Raw genomic sequence first — 19469 nt, 5'->3', positions numbered from 1 at the left:
ACTGTGTTTATTTTGATATATTAGGTAGATCCCCTAGAGTTCTTAGTTCTTGCTAGGTTATCTTATGTAGTATGTGTCCTTTATATTTGACTCGCACCACGTCGTCCTTCTCTGCGTGTGCTCCAAAGGTGAGTTTGTGTTGTGTACACTGTCCTGTTCAAGAAGATCTTTAATTGCTTCCCGCTAATGAGCAGGTGGGGTCAACTCCTGGGCTGACCTGCCGTGAGACTTGGCTCTGCCCCCCGCAGGGCACTCTGCTGCGTGAGGGTTGACCACCCCAATGTGATTTAGCCTCTATGGGCTCCAGAGCCTGCCGAGAACCCCCTCTAGGTGTGTGACCTGCAGGTCAAACCCGGCTGCACTCCGATTTGGTCTGGAGTTGGCCCCCGGATATGCCGAGTCCCGTGCCACCCAAGCTGGGTCCCGGCAGGGAAGTCCCAGAACAAGGCAAATCACCAAGCACAGCAGCAACGACAACAGCAAAGAGAAAAAAAAAAAAACAGCCGATAACCCCCGCTCGACACAGGCAAAGATATCAAAGATACAAGACAAAGCAAAACAAAACCAAGCAAAGCAAAACAAAGCAAAACAAAAAGCAGCGACCGTCTCGGCCTGAGCCCACCAAGCAATGACCAGGTTGTCCTCTGCTGTACCAAAGAGCCCCCTGCTTATTGCGCAGGCAGAGCCGGTCACCTGGTGCTCAGAGAGACTTTGGGACTGCAGACTTAAAAGCGTGGGCCTGAGGGGTCTGGATGATAGTCTCCACAAAGTCAGTGCAGCTTCTGCCCTTGTCCGCACGTATGCACACCGAGAGGAGCACCACCAGTCCTTTGTCCAGAGCTCGTGAGTCCTAGGGCACTCCTTCAGTGTGTGTGTATGGGTGCGGGCGGGAGATTTCTGATCTGCTGACCATGCCTCACAAGCTGGGCCCCGGCAGGGCAGTTTCAGAACAAAGCAAATCACCAAGCACAACAGCAACAACAACAACAAAGAAAAATATCAAATACGTTCACATGCAAAACCACCTGATAACCCCACTCGACAGAGGCAAAGATATCAAAGATATAAAGACAAAGCAAAACAAGACAAAACAAAGCAATACAAAAAGCAGCGACAGTCTCGACCTAAGCCCACCAAGCAATGTCCAGGTTGTTCTCTGCTGTACCAAGGAGCCCCCTGCTTATTGCGCAGGCAGAGCCGGTCACCTGGTGCCCAGAGAGACTTTGGGACTGCAGACTTAAAAGCGTGGGCCTGAGGAGTCTGGATGATAGTTTTTACAATGTCAGTGCAGTTTCTGCCCTTGCCTGCACCAATGCACACTGAGAGTGGCACCACCAGATACGTGACCAAAACTCTTGAGTCTTAAGGCACCTCTTCAGTGTGTGTGTGTGAGTGCGGGCGGGAGATTTCTGATCTGCTGAAAGCCCAGAGCTGCACCTGCCTCACTGCTGATCTCCGGGTGTGTCTCGGCAGCTGCACCCGCCCCGCCCTAGGCAAGCCAGGAAGGGTGGGGGCTGGGGATGGAGGGGTCTTCACTCTCCCAGCCCAGCCGTGCGTCGCCCTCTTCCCGCAGGCCAGAAAAGGTGGTGGCTGGGGGTGGAGGCGTCTCTTCTCTCCTAGCGCAGCCACAATCACGCACACTACCCAGTCTGCCTGGGTCAGGGCTGCCCGTCAGGCATCCCAAAGCCTGAGCCTCAGATACCAGTCCTCGGTTCAGAAGCGGATTTAAGTCTCTGGAAGGGCGGGGTAAGATTGGAAGAGCGGGGCGGGGGAGGGGCCTAGGTATGGAGACTGCGCCCCCCGTCCGCCGCAGGGCGCGCCGCCTTCCCGGCGGGAGAAATCAGCCGTGGGAGCAGGGAAAGAGCCCACCCCTGGTCTCTGCGCTCTCCGCTCCGCCTTGGGCTCCCGTGCGTGCCCGGCACAGCAGGGCTCCACCGCGGTTTCCAGTCCCAGTCTCTGGAAGGGCGGGGTAGGATTGGGAGAGCAGGGCGGGGGGGAGGGGCCCAGGTATGGAGACTGCGCCCCCCATCCGCCACAGGGCACGCCGCCTTCCCGGCGGGAGAAATCAGCCGTGGGACGCAGGGAAAGAGCCTACCCCCGGTCTCTGCGCTCTCCGCTCCGCCTGGGATCCCGTGCGTGCCCGGCTCAGTGGTTTTCGGTTTTCGCCCCGCCAGCTGAGGCTCCGTTGGGGGCTGGGCTCTCCCGCCGCTGCCGGCCGGGCGCTCTCACGCCGCTCCTTTTTTTCCTTTCCTTGCTCCGTCCAGTTAGCGTACCTTCAAGAATTTCTTAGCTTCAAGTAATCCACGAATCTCCCCACTATATTGTGTGGTGAGCGAAAATTTCTTTGATGGGTTATAGTTCCCGTTTGCAACAAGATCCGGAGGAGAACTCAGAAAGTGCGCCCTGCTGCCGCCATTCCTATGACGTCACTCCTTTACTATTCATTTTCAAATTTTGAGGGCACCCAGAATTGATTTGGTGGCAAGACATTTGTTGAATGCTTACAGTATGCTAGGCTCTGTTACAAGCACCTTATTTGGATCATCTCATTTGAAAGCTAAATAACTCCAGAAGTAGGTGTTAGTAGGAACTTTGTTTTCACAGGCTAGAAAACATAGGGACAGGGAGGTTGGGTACTTATTCAAGATCACATAGGTGGCAAAACCTAGCCCATCCAATGGTAAAGCCTACACAGGGCTGTTTTAAGGATAGGAGTCAGCATGTGAGAAGTTTCTGTAATATAGTAGGCAGTCAACAGAAAGTGGAGTTTATTATTATTAATAGTATAATTGCATAGTTCTCATAAACATAATTTCTGATGGCTGCATATTATTTGAAAAATGGTATATTTTTAAGGTAAGTATATTTCTAAAATATTATTCCTTCAAAAGTATGTTTAGAATTTCATGGTAACAAACAAAATTTTTTTTTTTAAGAAACAACTGTCAGATGGCCACGGGGTCTTGAAAATTAATTTGGGGAACGTAATCAATAATGTTGTAAAGATTTCGTAGGGTGTCCGATGGACACGTGTCCCATTTGGGAGACCACCTCAGGGATGATGTAGATGCCTGATCACTGCACTGTACACCTGAAGCTGAACAATAATGAATGCCAACTATAATTATACATATACATACATATATATGTACATATATATGTATGTATATATATAGTTACAAGAAGCAGAGTGTAGCATTAGGAATAGAGACAGTGGAAATGTAATGGCTCTGTGCGATGTCAGAGGGATAGTGGATGGTGGGAGGGGGGTTCACACAGTGTGAGGGATATAAATGATAAACGTCTAAGTATTACTTTGTCTTGTGCACCTGAAACTAATAAAAAATAAAATAAAATATAAAAAAATAAATAAAAAATAAAAATAAAATATCAAAAAAAACAAAAACAAAAAAAACAAAAACAAAGGCAAAATTCAAATCAGGTCTATTGTTTAGTTAATAGTATTACACTAATGTTGTTTTCATAAATACGCTGTGGTTACATAAGATGTTGACATTAGGGAAAGTGGATGAAGGTTGACCGGGAAATCTTTGTTGTACATTTGCAACTTTTCTATAAGTCTAAAGCTATTTGAAAATACAAAATTAAAACAATAAACAACAACAACAAAAAAACAACAACTGTCATAAAAAGTAATCCTGGAAGAACGTATATCAAAATGTGAAGAGTTTCACTGGATAATGGGATTACAGATTTTTTTTAAGTCTTTGCCTCTATATCCAGTTTTCTTAAAAGAGCATGGTTTTAATATTTTCTTATCAGAAAAATAGCCACAATAACTGACATATTTTTTAAAAGGTTATGATAAAGTGGTGCAGTTGCTGTGCAAAACAGTTTGGTGGGTCCTTAAAAAAGATAAATATTGAATTACCATATGATCCAGTATTCCATTCCTAGGTGTATACCACAAAGAATTCAAAGCAAAGACTCAGACTCTTGTACACTAGTGTTCATAATAGCATTATTCACAATAGCCAAAAGGTGGAAATAACTTAAATGTCTATCAAGAGATGGGATAATCCATCAGATGGCACAATGAGTTAGCTCTCTGCTGTCTAGTGTGGTGGCGAGCTCACCACATGTGGATATTAACATTTGAAGTGTGGCTAGTCTGAACTGAGATGGGTTGTGAGTGTAAAATTTTAAAAAATAGTATAAAAATAAACTGCAAAATATCTCATTAATACTTTTATATTGATTACATTCTGAAATGGTATTATTTTGGATCTATTGGGTTAAGCAAAATATTGTTAAAAATTTTTAAATGGCTATGAATGGAAGGTAATTAGGCCGTATTTAGGTGACACAGGGTTAGAAGAGGATTTTCTTGTTTTGGTAACCTGGGAAAAACATGAAGCTAATAGGAAGGATAAATGGAGGGAGATGTTGGCTCTCCAGGATCATCAAGGGGGAGTGAGTGAAGGAGTGTGGTCTGCAAGGAGGCAGGAGGTAAGGCAAGGTTTATGCGGCATATATCTAGTTATATGAGAAAGAAAGACTGGAAGGAAGCACATAGAAATGTTATTGGTGGTACTAAATAGTGGAGGTGATGTTTACGTTTTATTTTTACTTCTTTTGTATTTTATCTTATGTTTTTTTGTATTTTTCTTTTCCCTCCATAAAGATGAATAACTTTTAAAATATGGGAAATGTAGGATAACCATAAATTAGGGGTACTAAGCGCACTGACTTTAGCATCCGGGGCTACCCTGCAGGAGCATGTTACTGGAACATGGACATCACAAGAATGATAGTATAAGCATGCATGTATGCATTGAGAGAGAACTAGAAGGAGGCTCTTCACACTGTTAAGAGTAGTAGTCTTTGGATGTTAAGATTTAGGGTAATTTTTATCTTCTTTCCACTTTTGTGTATAGCTTAAATGTTTTATGACTGTACTTTTTTATAATCAGAAAAAGAAGTTATTTGTAATTTTGAAAAATAGGTATAGTCTTCATCACAGAAAATAATAGTTCCACTATATTCTGTGCTGATAAAACCACATCTGAGGCTCTTGTTCTCCTGCTGGCCTGGAAGAAACAAGTGGCCACATTGTGAACTGCCTATGGAGAGGGCCATGTTGCAGGAAACTCGGGAGACCCAAAGGAGGTGAGGGTGGTCTCTGGCCAACATCCAGCAAGAAACTGAAGCCCTGGATGTTACAGCTGCAAGGAAGTGGATTCTGCAGCAGCCTGAATGAGCCTGGAAGGGCATTCTTTCCCAGTCAAGTTTTGAGATAAAAACACAGTCTGGCCAACACCTTGAGTGCAGCCTTCTGAGACCCAGAGCCCAGGACCTGGTTAAATCATACCTGGATTTCTACCCTGCAGAAACTGGGAGGCAGTACATTTTAAGCTGCTAAACTTGTAGCAATGCTTTTTATATAGCAATAGAAAACTAATACATCCTCCCACTACCAGTGCTTCAGAATTTGAGATGCTTTCCACCAGTCCCCTTGTATTGTTAATCCTTTTAACTTTGGCCATGCTGGTGAGTGTGTATTATAAGTTGAATTTTCCAGATGATTGATAACGTTGCACACTTTTTCATATGCTTATTAATCATTTGGATATACTCTTTTATGACATTCAAGTATTTTTCCCATTAAAAAAAAAATTGAGTTGCCTGTCTTTTTATTGCTGAGTTTAGGAGTTCTTTATTTATATTGGATATGCGATTTTGTAGGATACATGGATTAAAAATCTCTTCTCCCTGTCTGGGGCTTGCCTTTTCATTCTCTTAATAGTGTCTTTTAATGAAAATAAAAATGTTTTCAATTTCATATTAATTTTTTTGTTTGTTGTCCCCCCCCCAGTTTTACTGAGATATAAATGACATAATACTGTATTAGTGATGTGAACTTCACCTCAATTAATAAAAAAAGGTTTTCTGGCTTCAAATAGAATGCCCTTTTCATTTTGTAAGACCAGGTATTTCTCTTGGGAGAGTAGAAAGAGGAAGGCATATTTTGGCTCAATATAAATGAGAATTTTCTAACAGAGTTATCCAATAGTGAAATGAGCTGACTTGTGATACATGCACTGGAGGTATTCTAGCAGAGATTGAACAACTGTCTATAATGCATATTATAGAAGGGACTTCTAAATCTTCCAACATGAAGATTCCAGGATTCTATCCTCTTGAATAGGTTATCTCATAAAGAGATCAGAATTCAACCATACAAGACAGAGTATCATCAAATACTGGTCTGTGTGGTAGAGACTACAAATAGAAGGTGATTAAGAGGGAAAATGGCCACCTTTGAGAATGAGGATTAGATTTTTTTCATGTAATTTTAGAAAAATGTTGAGAACAAACTTAGCAATCAAACTGCCAATGTGTTAAAAGTGTGGTATGTGTTTATAATGTTGTTTCTACAAATGCTCTTTTAAAATTCTTCTAGAACATTTAAAATAAGTCATTTGAAAACAAAGCTCCTTTTATGAAAGTTTAGTTAGGTGGTCTGTGGGATTAGCTGGTGATGGCAGTGGCTGAGGAAGCAAAAGTGCGATCTTGTAGAAAAGCTAAGATAGTGATTTGCTCACAGGGAGGGCCATAATTCTACAAGGTTCAGACACCTGGATGTGAGGAACAAGCCCAGGCCACAGGTGCACATACAATTCATGTCATTGGAGAGAGTATAGTCCTTCCAAATAAGGACTCTAAGTTACAACCTCCTTTGTCTGGCTGGAAGGGAGTGCTTTGCTGAGATGTAAATTGAAGGGAATTCACATTTTGGAATGCTCATGCATGTTTCTTATCTCTATTTTTAATAAGTAAGTTTCTGAAGGTGTGTCATGCGGGGACTCAGCTCCCGCTCCCCGCACAAGATTGCAGGATATGGTGAGGCCAAAAAGGAACACCAACGGAGCTATGGATAGGGGGTTCACACCACTATACTCTCGCTGGCGGCTGGTTTGTAGATACAGGAAGCAGGAGCCGCAATCTGCCGTCCGCTTCTCTGCCAACCAACCTATCAACCGACCCCCCAGTGCAGCCACAGCAGTTATATTAGTGGCTAATGGCTAACTGGTAACAGCTGATGGCCACCCACAGCAGATGGCCACCTGATTACAGCTGATGGCCATCTAATAACTGAGCCAGATCCTTTCCACGTGAGGCTGAGCCTGGAAACTGTTCTCTGGGACTCTGTCCCCACAAGGTAACAAGAGTTTTATTAAAGTTGAGAGCAGTATAGCATAGTGGTTAAGAGGCTTGTCTCTGAATTCAGACTGGAATTTGAATCTGCCACTTACAAAGGTACTCTCTTAATTTCTTATGTCATCAGTTTTCTCATCTATCAAAAAGGGGAAAACAACGGTTCCTGTCTCATAGAGGAGTTCAATGCGCATGAAGCTCTTGGCATCATCTTCAGTAAGCATTCTGTAATGTCAGCTGACATTATTATGTGTGCTGCCTTTAGAAAATTTTTAAAGGTGGGAGAAAACCCAAGATGTGAACTGAAATAAGAAAGATTCTTTCGGAACAAAGGTATTCTGAATGCATTCAATCAACAAATAATCATTTAGGGCCACGTGTGTTGCTCTGACTTAACTGTTACATTCAACACATAAACCCTCTTATTGCATAGTCTCCCGTGATTATGGAACATTCACGCGAGAGGCTTAAAATCAGATGTAACACAATGGGTAAACGGAATCACTCAGGGTGCTTTGCAGTTATTCCTTCTACTCCTGGGGGACTAAAACCAGAGGAGGTCAGCAGGCTCTCGTTATTTTCTGGCTGATTGTGAGTTGCAGATTAATTCAGAACTCCTCTGTTAGCGTTTCTACTCTTCAGATTCCTTGTCTTTAACTTTTTATGGTCCCCTTTTCTGTTTCCAACTTGCTGTTTCTCAACTGTGTGCTTTGTGTATAGGGCCTGAGTCTAATTCTTCAGTCCATAACGCCTGGCGCCCAGTAGGTGCTGAGGTTTCTTTGCTTACTTGATTTTCCTTTCCGAGCTCAAGCATCTTACTAAACACTGCTCATCCCCTTTCTCTCATTTTCCCACTTTTGTTTTAAGCCCTTTGCCCTGCCCACTCACTTTCCCTCCTTTTTGTCATTCTGCGCGCTGGCGCCCCGCCCCTCGCGTCCCCGTGGCTTCGCAGGCGCCTCTCCGCTTAGCCCGCCCCTCCTTTCCTGGCCTAGTTCGCGCGTGGTGAGTAGTAACGCGGTGACGGGGAGACATCTTTGCTCCCACTGGCAAGCATGTTAACTGCAGAAGCTGCCAAGTTCTCATGCCTTCCTCTCCTGACACCTCCCTTCTGAAAGTAAGGTTGCTCCTTTGGGCCTCTAAGCGTGCCGCCTGCCCGACTCCTCTGTTAAGACCCGAATCGTTTCCGCCTTCTATTTCGCGCCTTCTTTTTAAGGCTTGGAGGAGGCGGAGTTGGGATGCCTGCGCCACCGTTGCTGAGGCAACAACGTGGTTACTTCCGTTGACTTCAATGCTTCCGGGTTGGCGATGCGGTGGCTTTTCCGATTGTGGGAGCCTCGGCTTCCCAGTCGTCCGATGGGCCCGAGCAGGTGAGGGGGAGCTCCTAACTTCCAGTCTGGGGAGCGGGGCTGGGCCGCGCGGGGCCGGGCTGGCCCGGTTCCCGGCCTGGGAGGGGCTTAACGGTCCTTTGGTCTCTCTCTCTCCCCTCAGCCGAGTCCCTTCCTTGTCTTTCACTCTTCTGGCATAGGTGGTTTTACTTCTTCGATTGAACCCTGCTTCCTCGATCCCCCTGGGAGGCCGCCTCCTTCAGGCGCCTCCCTTCTCTCCACGAACTCGCTCTGACAGCTGAGGAACTGGCAAGATCCTGCTACCCAGAGGGTGAATGGGTATCTTTCCCGGAATAATCCTAATTTTTCTAAGGGTGAAGTTTGCAACGGCGGCCGTGATTGTAAGCGGAGTAAGCAAACACCTCCATTGTATTAGTGTGAGGGATGCTGTTGAAAGATGCTCCCCTTGAATTTCTAGCCCCTGCCACTCCTTGAGGTCACGGCATTAAAGGCATCTATTAAAATGCAGTTCAGCTAACTAATTGAGATGACAGCCTTTATGAACACGAGGTAGTTTCTCAAAGTAACAGCTAGGATATTTGTAGTTTTCTGTCAGTGTTTTCTTGTTTTTTCCAGGCTAGGGATGCTTAGAGTTATTATGAACTCTTCCTTCGCCTTCATTCCCTACATCAAGTTCCTTTGTGTCTCCATTTTAGGAGTGTATCTCTAACCTCACTGCCAACAAACATCTGTCTGCTTAACTTCACACTATCCTAAGCTAGTTTCCCTTTCTCTTTCATTTGTAATCACTGCTTGCTGCAGCCCTGGTAGGCTAACTAAAATATGGATATCCTCAAGTCAGTTCCCTGTTCAGAAACTTACAGTAATCCCTTACACCCCACCATACATACTTTGGTTTCAAGCCTTTCAGCGTGAACTGTCCTTATACATCTTGACTGATATTGTTTCAATCAGATAAGGGAATTTTCTGTTCCAGTTAGGTTGCACTCTTCTCAGAACAAACCATACTGATGCCTACCTCCACATGCTGTGCTTTTCCCCATATTTGTGTCTCTGTTCATCCTGTTTTCCTCCTCCTGCCTTTTCTCTTTCCCTACACCTATCCAGATTCTACTTGCCCTCTGTCAATGCCCATTTTAAATTCTCTCACCTTCATGAACCTTTCCAAATTATTCAAGCCCATGCTGATTTTCTCATTTTCCATGTTTCTCCTTATAGTATGTATTATATAGTTTAGCACTTAATTTTTCTCTAATGAACTACTCTGATTTCTTCCACCAGATTATGAGCTCTTGAAAGGCAAGTACTGTATTTTATAGAACTTTTATCCCCACCTTAGTCTCCTTGATTATCCAGGAAAGATAAGTTGAATGATAAATATTGTCATAGTGTTAGAACGTTTGTTCTGTTTTATTTTATTATTATTTTTAAACATGATGTTTAGACCATAGCACATGATGGGTTTGGGCATTTAATATACCTTCCATAAATATTTGCTTGACTCTCCATTATTATCTCCTGAATCTGAGAATCTCTAATGCCTACTCTTTTTTAAAGGAAAAAGCAAGAAAGACACCTAGATTTTTCTGGTCAGATATTTGGAATAGTGTAGGGCTATGTAACTTGTATTCTAAGACATTCTTCTAACTCTTTAGGCTATCAAATTTTCCTTAGACTTCAGAATACATGTCTGCAGTTTGAAGACATTTTACATTGGCTTCTTTATACAATAAAAATATTTAAGGTACTATATTTCTATTTTAACTCAGGTGTGACTTCTTTCCTTTTACCCATATCTGGGGATAGCTCCCACAAGTCAAAATCATTTTTAGAGTGCTTGGGGTATTTTACACAAGTAATTCTCTGCAACAAAAGTGAGGGAAGAGAATTAGTAGACAGAGAATCTCTGAGGATCAGCAAAGTGTTGTGTACAGAGCATATAGTATTGGTCAGGTCCAGCAAGTTAACTCTCATTTCTCCCGTAATCTTTTACATACAGGCTGCATACATAAATAAAGGACATCACACTGGAACCAATCACGTATTTAATGGACGTGTACCCAATTCTGTGGAAGCTATTTTAGGTTTATAAAAAGGACTGTGAGACGTGGTGTCTGCCTTCAGGGATCATACCTAGTTAAGAGAGAAAATAACATGGGGGCAACTAGAAGATAAACCTCATTGTAGTCATTATTTGTACGCCTGAGATTAAGATGTAGAAGGGATAAATGAAGGTTCAGAAAACATTGCACAACTGTAGAATAGGTATGACATAATATGCGTGCATGTGTACAGCCTTTATGTAAAAGACTTGGAGATTTTAGCTGACATTTTAATGATTCAGTAGTGTTATGTAGCCCCCACAAAAGTGACTGCAATTTTCAACTGTAATAATTGAAATATAAGAATGATGAAAGTGATTGTGGTTATTTAGCCTGAGAGAGATAAGATGTAAGATATGTCTTTAAATATTTGAAGGACTCTCCTAGGGAAAAAGAGTAAATTTGTTCAATATTACCTCCAAAAAATGGGTGAAAACCTCAGAAAGTCATATTTTTGGCTCAGTAGGAGGAAGGAATGTCTAAAATCAGACCTAATCAGACCTAATCACGACTTCTTCATAACAAGATTCTTTCTTAGCATTGGAGGGAAAGGGATTTCACTATCAGATAGATGTGTGTGGGGAGGTGGCAGTGTTAACAGTGTTGAATTTGGCCAGTGGTTTCCAGACTTTTGGATTTCATGGACCAATAAAATTTAAATAAGAGAGTGGAGAGGAGGCACAAATTAGGGTAGCCAGTCTTATTTTGCCAAGTAGAGACACTAAACAAAATAAGCTACTACTATTATCATTTCATACAAGAAAGGTGATAAGAAAAATGTTCCAGGAGTTGGAAGAACATGATTTCCTAATAGTCCTTTAAATTAAATATATTTGGGTGAAAAAAGGCACTCGGTGCCCTTATTTTGTTCATTTCACCTCAGAATTTTGAAAACTTCATCAAGGAACCACTGGGCTATCTGATTTAAGATTCAGTGACTGGTCTTTCTGCTTCCTGCTATGGCTCTACCCCCCGCCTTTACCTGATTTATTATTGCTCCCTGAACATTGAGCACATCTTCCTATTAAAAGGCTGGGTAGGAGGTAGTAAAATTCTGCTAGAGGCTTTCTCTGTAATGAGAAGAGTTGAAAGAAGTTGTAAGAGAAAGCTTTGGAGAGAAGCATAACAGCCATTTGAAATGTTTGATTGTTTTGGGGAATCTCTAAATTGGTCAATGGAAAGAGCATTTTCCCCCCACAAATTCAGAGGGTATGTACCATGGTCCTTGCTTTTCCATGCCTACCCTCTCACTTTATGTGTCATGTTTTGCTATCAACTGCAATATTAAAATGTGAGCATAGCTGAAAATATTGATAACATTTAGAACTCAAGACTCTTATTTTAAGGTGCAGTTATGTGAAGTGCCTATCCCTACTTTGCTATTTAGAATTCCTTTCAACAGCTTTCCTCCAAAAGAGCTACCTATTCAAGATTCTGTATGTTAGATAAACTAGATGATCACATTATGCTTGAAAGGAAATTTCTGTAATTGTTTTTGTGACCTCTGACTAAAACATTTGTCTGTAGTTTGCTATCCTCTCTGGAAAACTGTTAGTCTGTGCTTAGTTACAGAGAATTCCTTAAGTGGAAACAAAGCAAAACCTTGTCTCCCCTAAAAAGAGACTGTGACTCAGTGGTGCTAACCCCAGATTGGGCAAGGGGGGAGGTGGGCAGCAAGTAATGTCTGTTAAAATGTATGTTTGAGTACTTTTCAAAATGTAATGATAATAGCTAATAATTGTTTAACTAGGTGCCAAGTACTTTTCTAGGAGTTTTACATGTATTATTTAATTTTCAGAACAACCCTGTAATATAGTATTTTTTATTATTCCTATTTTACAGTTCAGAAAACCCAGGCATAGAGTAGTTAAGTAACTTGCCCAAGGTTACAGAATGTATAACTGATGTCAGGATTTGAACCTAGGCGGTCTGACTTCAGACTCTTCATTCCTGACCATAAACTACATTGAAGTTCCTTTTGAAAATCAATAATATACATTCTGTGAAGCTCTGAAAAAGGAATACTTAAAAGAAATGTGAGCATTTATCCTAAGAAAAGAGATTATTTCCAGCTGGACCAGGATTTAGTAGGTGATGCTTAGAGCAGTAGTTCTTAAAGTGTAGAAGCATCAGCATTATTTGGAAACTTGCAAATTCTCAGGCCAGATCCAGATTACCAATCAGAAACTCTGAGGGTGAGACCCAGCAATCTATGTTTTAACCCACCTTCTAGATGATTCTGTTGCACATTAAAATTTGTAAACCATTGATCTTAAGGGAAGAGCTGTGGGGGAAAAAATCCAAAAGGTAAATAGCTGAGAGTGGCAGGGAAAAAAAGCTGTAAAGATTGAAGATGACAGGTCTAATGGGAGTGGGATGAGAAATGAGGAAAGGGAGGTGGAGGGTAGAATACAGATAAAGAATCTGAACTTCAAAGACAAACAGTGTTTGCATATATGTGTTTCAAAAGGCCAGGGTAAAGGAAATGCACTGGATGTATGGTTTTTAAATGTCACAGAAAAAAGAGACATCATTCATATTGCTCATTCCTCTGGGAACCAGAAGGAAAGTGAAAGGGTGCTTAGCTCAGCCTGGGCCTACTGGGGGAAGTTGTGTATGCTTGAAGTAGCTAGACGAGCTAAAACCTTAAAGTTTAGTGGAGAGATGAGAGGGCTAAGAACATGAGCGAGTAGTGGTGTTAGCCTGTGCTTTGCACCTGAGTCAAGCTGACTGAATACCATGAACTGCTTTTATGAGATGCCTCAGCCTATATAATTTGAATTCCAGGTTCCTTCACTTGTAATTGTCTAGTTGAGTGTCTAAATTGGGTGTGCTGGATGGATTGATACCTCTTCTTTGGGTGGGAATGGGGATAACATTAAAGAAACTAGAGAGAATGAAGGGCTCAAGTTGGTCTTTGAGTGAATCACATGCTTACCCCTACAGAATGGCAGTAAAGAACACATTCATAATCCTCCATTGCATAAAACAGGATCCCCCATTTTGTGTCATTCCACTTGATAGGGCTTTTTCTCTGTGTCTGTTTTATTTGCCATTTTTGTTGACATAAATTATGTGATCAGACACTAACAAATGCTCCTTACTCTTGTGCCTTGTTCTGATTTATGTTTATTTTTAGCACCAGAAAAGTGCCACTGTAAGCCATGAGATGTCTGGTCTGAATTGGAAACCCTTTGTATATGGCGGCCTTGCCTCTATCGTTGCTGAGTTTGGTAAGAATGTGAAAACTGACAAACCTGCTTCTGATGGTATTGATGGTAGCTTATGGTGACAGTTATTTTTGGTGGAAACTAGAGAAAAGGTAAAAATAAATGCCCTATTTGTTTTAAAAACTATTGTCTCAAAGCCATCAAGTAATATTTACTGAGAAAGTACTAATGGTATGGAAAGTGAAGTTAAGAAAAGTCAAACTTAGGATGTTTTTTGATAGTTTAATGATTTATTAATTTGCTAGGCTTAATGTACATGAAAATATAGAGGGAGTTAGATAAAATAGGGGTTTCTGCTATATTCCTGTACTAATGGTCTTTCCTTTATGCTAAGTTGTTTGTAACTTTATTAGTTTATAAGTGTCCAAAATCTGTCCCATTTTAGAAGAAAGTTGACTCACAAGATCAAAACAGATTTTTCTCTATTTTATTTTAATTTTGAAATATTTTTAGATTACATATTTTTTTCATCTTCCAAATGTTCTCTTTCCTAAACTAAATAAGTGACTAGAATCCACTAATCTTTGTTGACTTTTTGGACATACGAGGTCTTACAATTAAGTTCGCAAACTTGGTGCAATGATGTTGCTAACCTTTTTTGATATCAGAGGGATGATTCATTATGAATTTGTACCAACTGGACACACAGTTAACCAAGTTTACTATTTGGAAGTGCTGTAAAGGCTCTGTGCAAAAGTTAGACGACCTGAACTTTTCGCCAACAATTCATGGCTCTTGCATCACGACAATGCACCAACTCACACAGCACTGTCTGTAAGGGAGTTCTTAGCCAGTAAACAAATAAATGTATTGGAACACCTTCCCTACTCACCTGATCTGGCTCCCAGTGACTTCTTTCTTTATCCAAAGATAAAGGAAATATTGAAAGGAAGACATTTTGATGACATTCAAGACATCTAGGTTAATATGATGACAGCTCTGATGGCCATTCCAGAAAAAAGAGTTCCAGAATTGCTTTGAAGGGTGGACTAGGCGCTGTCATCAGTGCATAGCTTCCCAAGGGGAATACTTTGAAGGTGACCATAGTAATATTGAACAATGAAGTATGTAGCACTTTTTCTAGGATGAATTCGGAAACTTAATTGTCGAACCTCGTATGTTCTAGTGTTGTGATATCAGGGTCATCAGTGAGCAGAGCTACATAATCACCTTGTTAGTTTTAGACCTTGAAATATTCCTTGAAACATATTTTGTCAATGTAATTACCACTTCTATGTGTTGACATAACAAAAGAAAGCTAAGGTTGGTTAAAGAAATTTTCCCCCCAAGCACTGTTCTGCTATTAGTCCTGAGTTACCTAAGCAACTAGGATGAGTAGGCCATGTAGGACTTTACCATTATCGTTGATAATATTAGGGAACTGTTTGTTTCTTGTAATCAGGTAAAGGAAAAAAAAATCAACAAAAAACTTTGTAATAGTATATGAGAGTATATGGAGCAGGAATTCCATGCTTTCCTATTTTCTTTGAAAATTTGGGGAGATTTTATGAGGGAGAAGTGGGGAAGCGAGGTGGGAGGGGAGGCAGAAGGAAGAGGCAGAAATAAATGCCAGATTGTATGTAACAGATGAAATTTAAACATTTAAATGATTTTGCACTTACATTATTTTGTATATTAGGACCATCTTAAATTTTTGTATTATGTCACCGTTTCAGTTATACTGTGGACCAAATCCTGCTGCCTATATATAGAATACCATATTTTGCTGTGTATAATGTGTTCCCGTGTATAATGCACACCCAACGTTTTTGGCCCACACTTCCAAGGAAAAAAGTCTTTCATTTTAATTGTTTAATTCAAATTTTTATTTATTTACATTTAGGTGTGTTTTTTGTATTCTGAAGGAATTTTAGCATTTATTTTTTAACATGGTACAATATATTTTATGTAACAGATAATTGCAAAACACAAGAATAGAAACAAGTTACAAGAAATTTTATGTGCCGGTAACAAATGTACAGTATTTACACATCATAGAAGGCCAAGAATTCTTTGTTGTTACAAGTTCGTCTTAAGTTCAATAAAACCGATTATTATACTGCAGGGTATTATTTTGCATACAGATATCGTTATTGATTTCTAGAGTTACACTTTTAACTCATAAACATAAATAAAAGAATTGAAAACATTTGTATAAATACAGAATTAGTACTACCCATGTATAATGTGCATCCTTATTTTTCCCTCACATATTTGGGCAAAAAAAGTGCACATTATACAAGGTAAAATACGGTAGTACATTTCACTTTACCACATATAGCTCTTGTCCTCTGATAGTGGTATTCTAGTAGCGATCTTCTGTCTGTAGTTATAAAAAGAAGTTTGTCTTATGTTTTAAAAATTATCATAAGTTAAAGATTAGCATAATTATCATAAATTAAAAATTAGCATAAATTCAGCCAACATTTCACTGATTTCTTGGAAAAACTTATAAATGAGTTTTTCCTTCATAGGAACTTTCCCTGTGGACCTAACCAAAACACGACTTCAAGTTCAAGGCCAAAGCATTGATGTCCGCTTCAAAGAGATAAAATACCGAGGAATGTTTCATGCCTTGTTCAGAATCTATAAAGAAGAAGGTGTATTGGGTCTATATTCAGGGTAAGACTGGATTCTTTCCTTACATCATGAATAGAAATACTTTTTAAAGAAGCCATGTATTTCAGCTGTCTGATAGTTTGTGCCCTTCATATTCACCATTTCAACTTGTAATTTGATACTGATGTACCAGTTTATATTTCACTTGCTTGTAAGCCTTGAGCTTTGGATTTTGTATTCATTTATAAGTGTGTTCCACTATAAGTGATACATTTTAAAATGGATATCTCATTGCAGCATTGGCTTTCTCCTATTTTTCTGAGAGTCATTGATAGTCACTGAATAGCAGCACCAGTTCACTATATATATATTTCTGTGATATTTTCCTGAGTTGCCAAGTACTGACTTCTTTTAAAATTTTCCTCTTTAAAGAAATACTCTTCTGTATATTTAAACATAAAATGCAGAATGAGAGAGAGGGAGATCCATTTGTTTGTTTGTTGTTTTTTTGTCAACTTTTGATTAGTCATAAGTTTGTGGTTTATTGTCCAGTTTGTCTACTGCCAATTTCCTAGGCCACTCCTGTGTCTCGGGTACCAGCTTATTGCTCAGAGAATGGATATCAATTTTATTATTATCCTATGTTAGACAATTTCAAAGATAATTTTCTTAGAGAAAAATCAAATAATACATAATGGTTCTTTCATCAGCATGGATAATCACAAGATTATTTTTTTCTGATAGCAAACAATACAGTCAGAAATACACATATTTAGTCATCATTTGTGATCATTAACTACTGTGTTTCCCTGAAAATAAGACTGGGTCTTATATTAAGTTTTGCTGTAAAAGACGCATTAGGGCTTGTGTCCAGGGGATGTCATCCTGAAAAATCATGCTAGGGCTTATTTTCCGGTTAGGTCTTATTTTCAGGGAAACACGGTAGCTGAGCTTCTGCTGTCTTTCTATTTATAACTACTAAAGTATAGTTCTGCAATTTGGAAGAATCTCAAGGGATGTATGAGTGAGACTGTCTCTAGTTTATAAGCAAAACTTAAGTAGGGTGAAATCTTGGCTCTAGTACCTCCTTCTTGAAAGAATGAAAGATGTGTCTGCAGCTGTTAGGAAGTAAGGTTGAGTTTTAAAGTAATCGCTTTGTCCAGTCATCTATCGAAGGACACTTTGGTTGTTTCCATGTCTTGCCGCTGTAAGTTAGGCTGCAGTGAACATCGGAGCGCATATATCTTTACCGATAAATGTTTTCAGATTTTTTGGGTAGATACCCAAGAGAGGGATTGCTGGGTCATATGGTAATTCTATTCTTAATTTTTTTGAGGAATTTCCACTCTGCCTTCCATAGCGGCTGCACCAATCTGCATTCCCGCGAACAGTGTATGAGGGTTCCTTTTTCTCCACAGCCTCTCCAACACTTGTTATTATTTGTCTTGTTGATGATAGCCATTCTGACTGGGGTGAGGTGATATCTCATTGTGGTTTTTATTTGCATTTCTCTGATGATTAGTGATATTGAACATCTTTTCATATGTCTTTTGGCCATTTGTATGTCCTCTTTGGAGAAAAGTCTGTTCAGGTCTTCTGCCCATTTTTAATTGGATTGTTTGTCTTTTTGTTGTTCAGTTGTATGAGTTCCTTACATATTTTGGATATTAGCCCCTTATCGGAAGCATTGTTTGCAAAAATCTTCTCCCATTTGGTTGGTTGCTGCTTTATTTTGTGGATGATTCCTTTTGCTCTGCAGAAGCTTCTTAAGTTTGATATAGTCCCATTCATTTCTTTTAGTTTTTACTTCCCTTGTCTTTGGGGTCAAATTCATAAACTCCTCTTTGACCCCAATTTCCATAAGTTTAGTACCTATGTTTCTGTCATAATAAAAGATGAAACAGAGCCATTTGTGACAACATGGATGGGTCTTGAGATTATAATGCTAAGCGAAATAAGTCAGATAGAAAGTTGAGAACCATATGCTTTCACTGATATGTAGTATATAAAATTGAAAACAACAATGGAACAAGACAAAGAAATGAAGAAACAAAAACTCATAGACACAGACAATAGTTTAGAGGGCTAGGGGGGTAGTGGGGTGGTTCATGAGGGTAAAAAGTGTTATATGGTGATGGAAGTAGAACTGACTCTGGGTGGTGAACACACAATGTGATATATAGATGATGTATTATAGAATTGTACACCTGAAACCAACGTAACTTTACTAACAATTGTCACCCCAATAAGCTTCAATAAAAAAAAAATCTCTTTGATGTGTGTAATGGTGGGTGTATGCATATTTTTCCATTGCTGGATTCAATTTGCTAGTATTTTGTTAAGGATTTTTGCATCTAAGTTCATGAGTGATACTGACCTATACTTTTCCCTCTTTTGTGCTGTTTTTGGTGTCAGGGCAATACTAGTCTCAAAAAATTAGTTGGGGAGCATTCCCACTTCTGTTTTCTGGAAGAGATTGTGTAATATTGGTGTTAATTCTTTACATGTTTGGTACAAATCCCCAGTGAAATTATTTGGGCCTGGATATTTCCTTTTTGGAAATTGTTAAATTACGAATTAAAAGTTTTAATGGTTATGAGACTATTCAGATTATCTGTTTCATCTTGAGTTTTGGTAGTTTGTGCGTTTCAAGGAATTAGTCCTTTTTTTCCAAGTTGTTGAATTTATAAGCATAAAGTTGCTTATGTTATTCCCCTATTATCCTTTTAATGGCTGCTGAATTTGTAGTGTTATTCTTTATTTCATTCCTGATATTGGTGACTTATGTCTTCTCTATTAGTGTTAGCCTTGCTAGAGCTTTATCAAGTTTATTGACTTTTTTTCCAAAAATAACTGACTTTTTGTTTCATTAATTTTTCTCTATTTTCCTGTTTCAATTTTATTAATTTATGCTTTTATTATTTCCATTTATTTATTTATTTATTTATTTTTTCCTGCTTACTTTGGGTTTATTTTGCTCTTTTTCTAGTTTCTTGAGGTAGAAACTTAGATTACTGATATGAGACTTCTCCTCTTTTCTAATATAAGCATTT

At 39.8% G+C, this 19469-nt stretch overlaps 1 protein-coding gene across 3 annotated transcripts in view; it reads left to right on the top strand.

Annotated features, from left to right (window-relative positions):
• Positions 1 to 8336: 8336 nt before the first annotated feature.
• The window catches only part of SLC25A14 (solute carrier family 25 member 14), a 32637-nt gene continuing 21504 nt past the window's right edge, over positions 8337 to 19469 (top strand). Inside the window, exons 1-4 of one of the 3 annotated variants that reach the window (XM_033107259.1) lie at positions 8337 to 8546; positions 8705 to 8905; positions 13767 to 13860; positions 16332 to 16479. In XM_033107259.1, coding sequence (XP_032963150.1) covers positions 8840 to 8905; positions 13767 to 13860; positions 16332 to 16479 — 308 coding nt within the window. In that variant the 5' untranslated portion in view covers positions 8337 to 8546; positions 8705 to 8839. Of the gene's footprint in view, positions 8547 to 8704; positions 8915 to 13766; positions 13861 to 16331; positions 16480 to 19469 lie in introns of all 3 variants that reach the window. The other 2 variants (XM_033107248.1, XM_033107267.1) reach the window with 2 other exon arrangements.

The sequence above is a fragment of the Rhinolophus ferrumequinum genome, chromosome X (genome assembly GCF_004115265.2).
Source record: "Rhinolophus ferrumequinum isolate MPI-CBG mRhiFer1 chromosome X, mRhiFer1_v1.p, whole genome shotgun sequence".
NCBI classification, from domain to species: domain Eukaryota; kingdom Metazoa; phylum Chordata; class Mammalia; order Chiroptera; family Rhinolophidae; genus Rhinolophus; species Rhinolophus ferrumequinum.
Note: the sequence above shows the minus strand (reverse complement) of the source record. Positions and strands in the feature narration are given on the sequence as shown.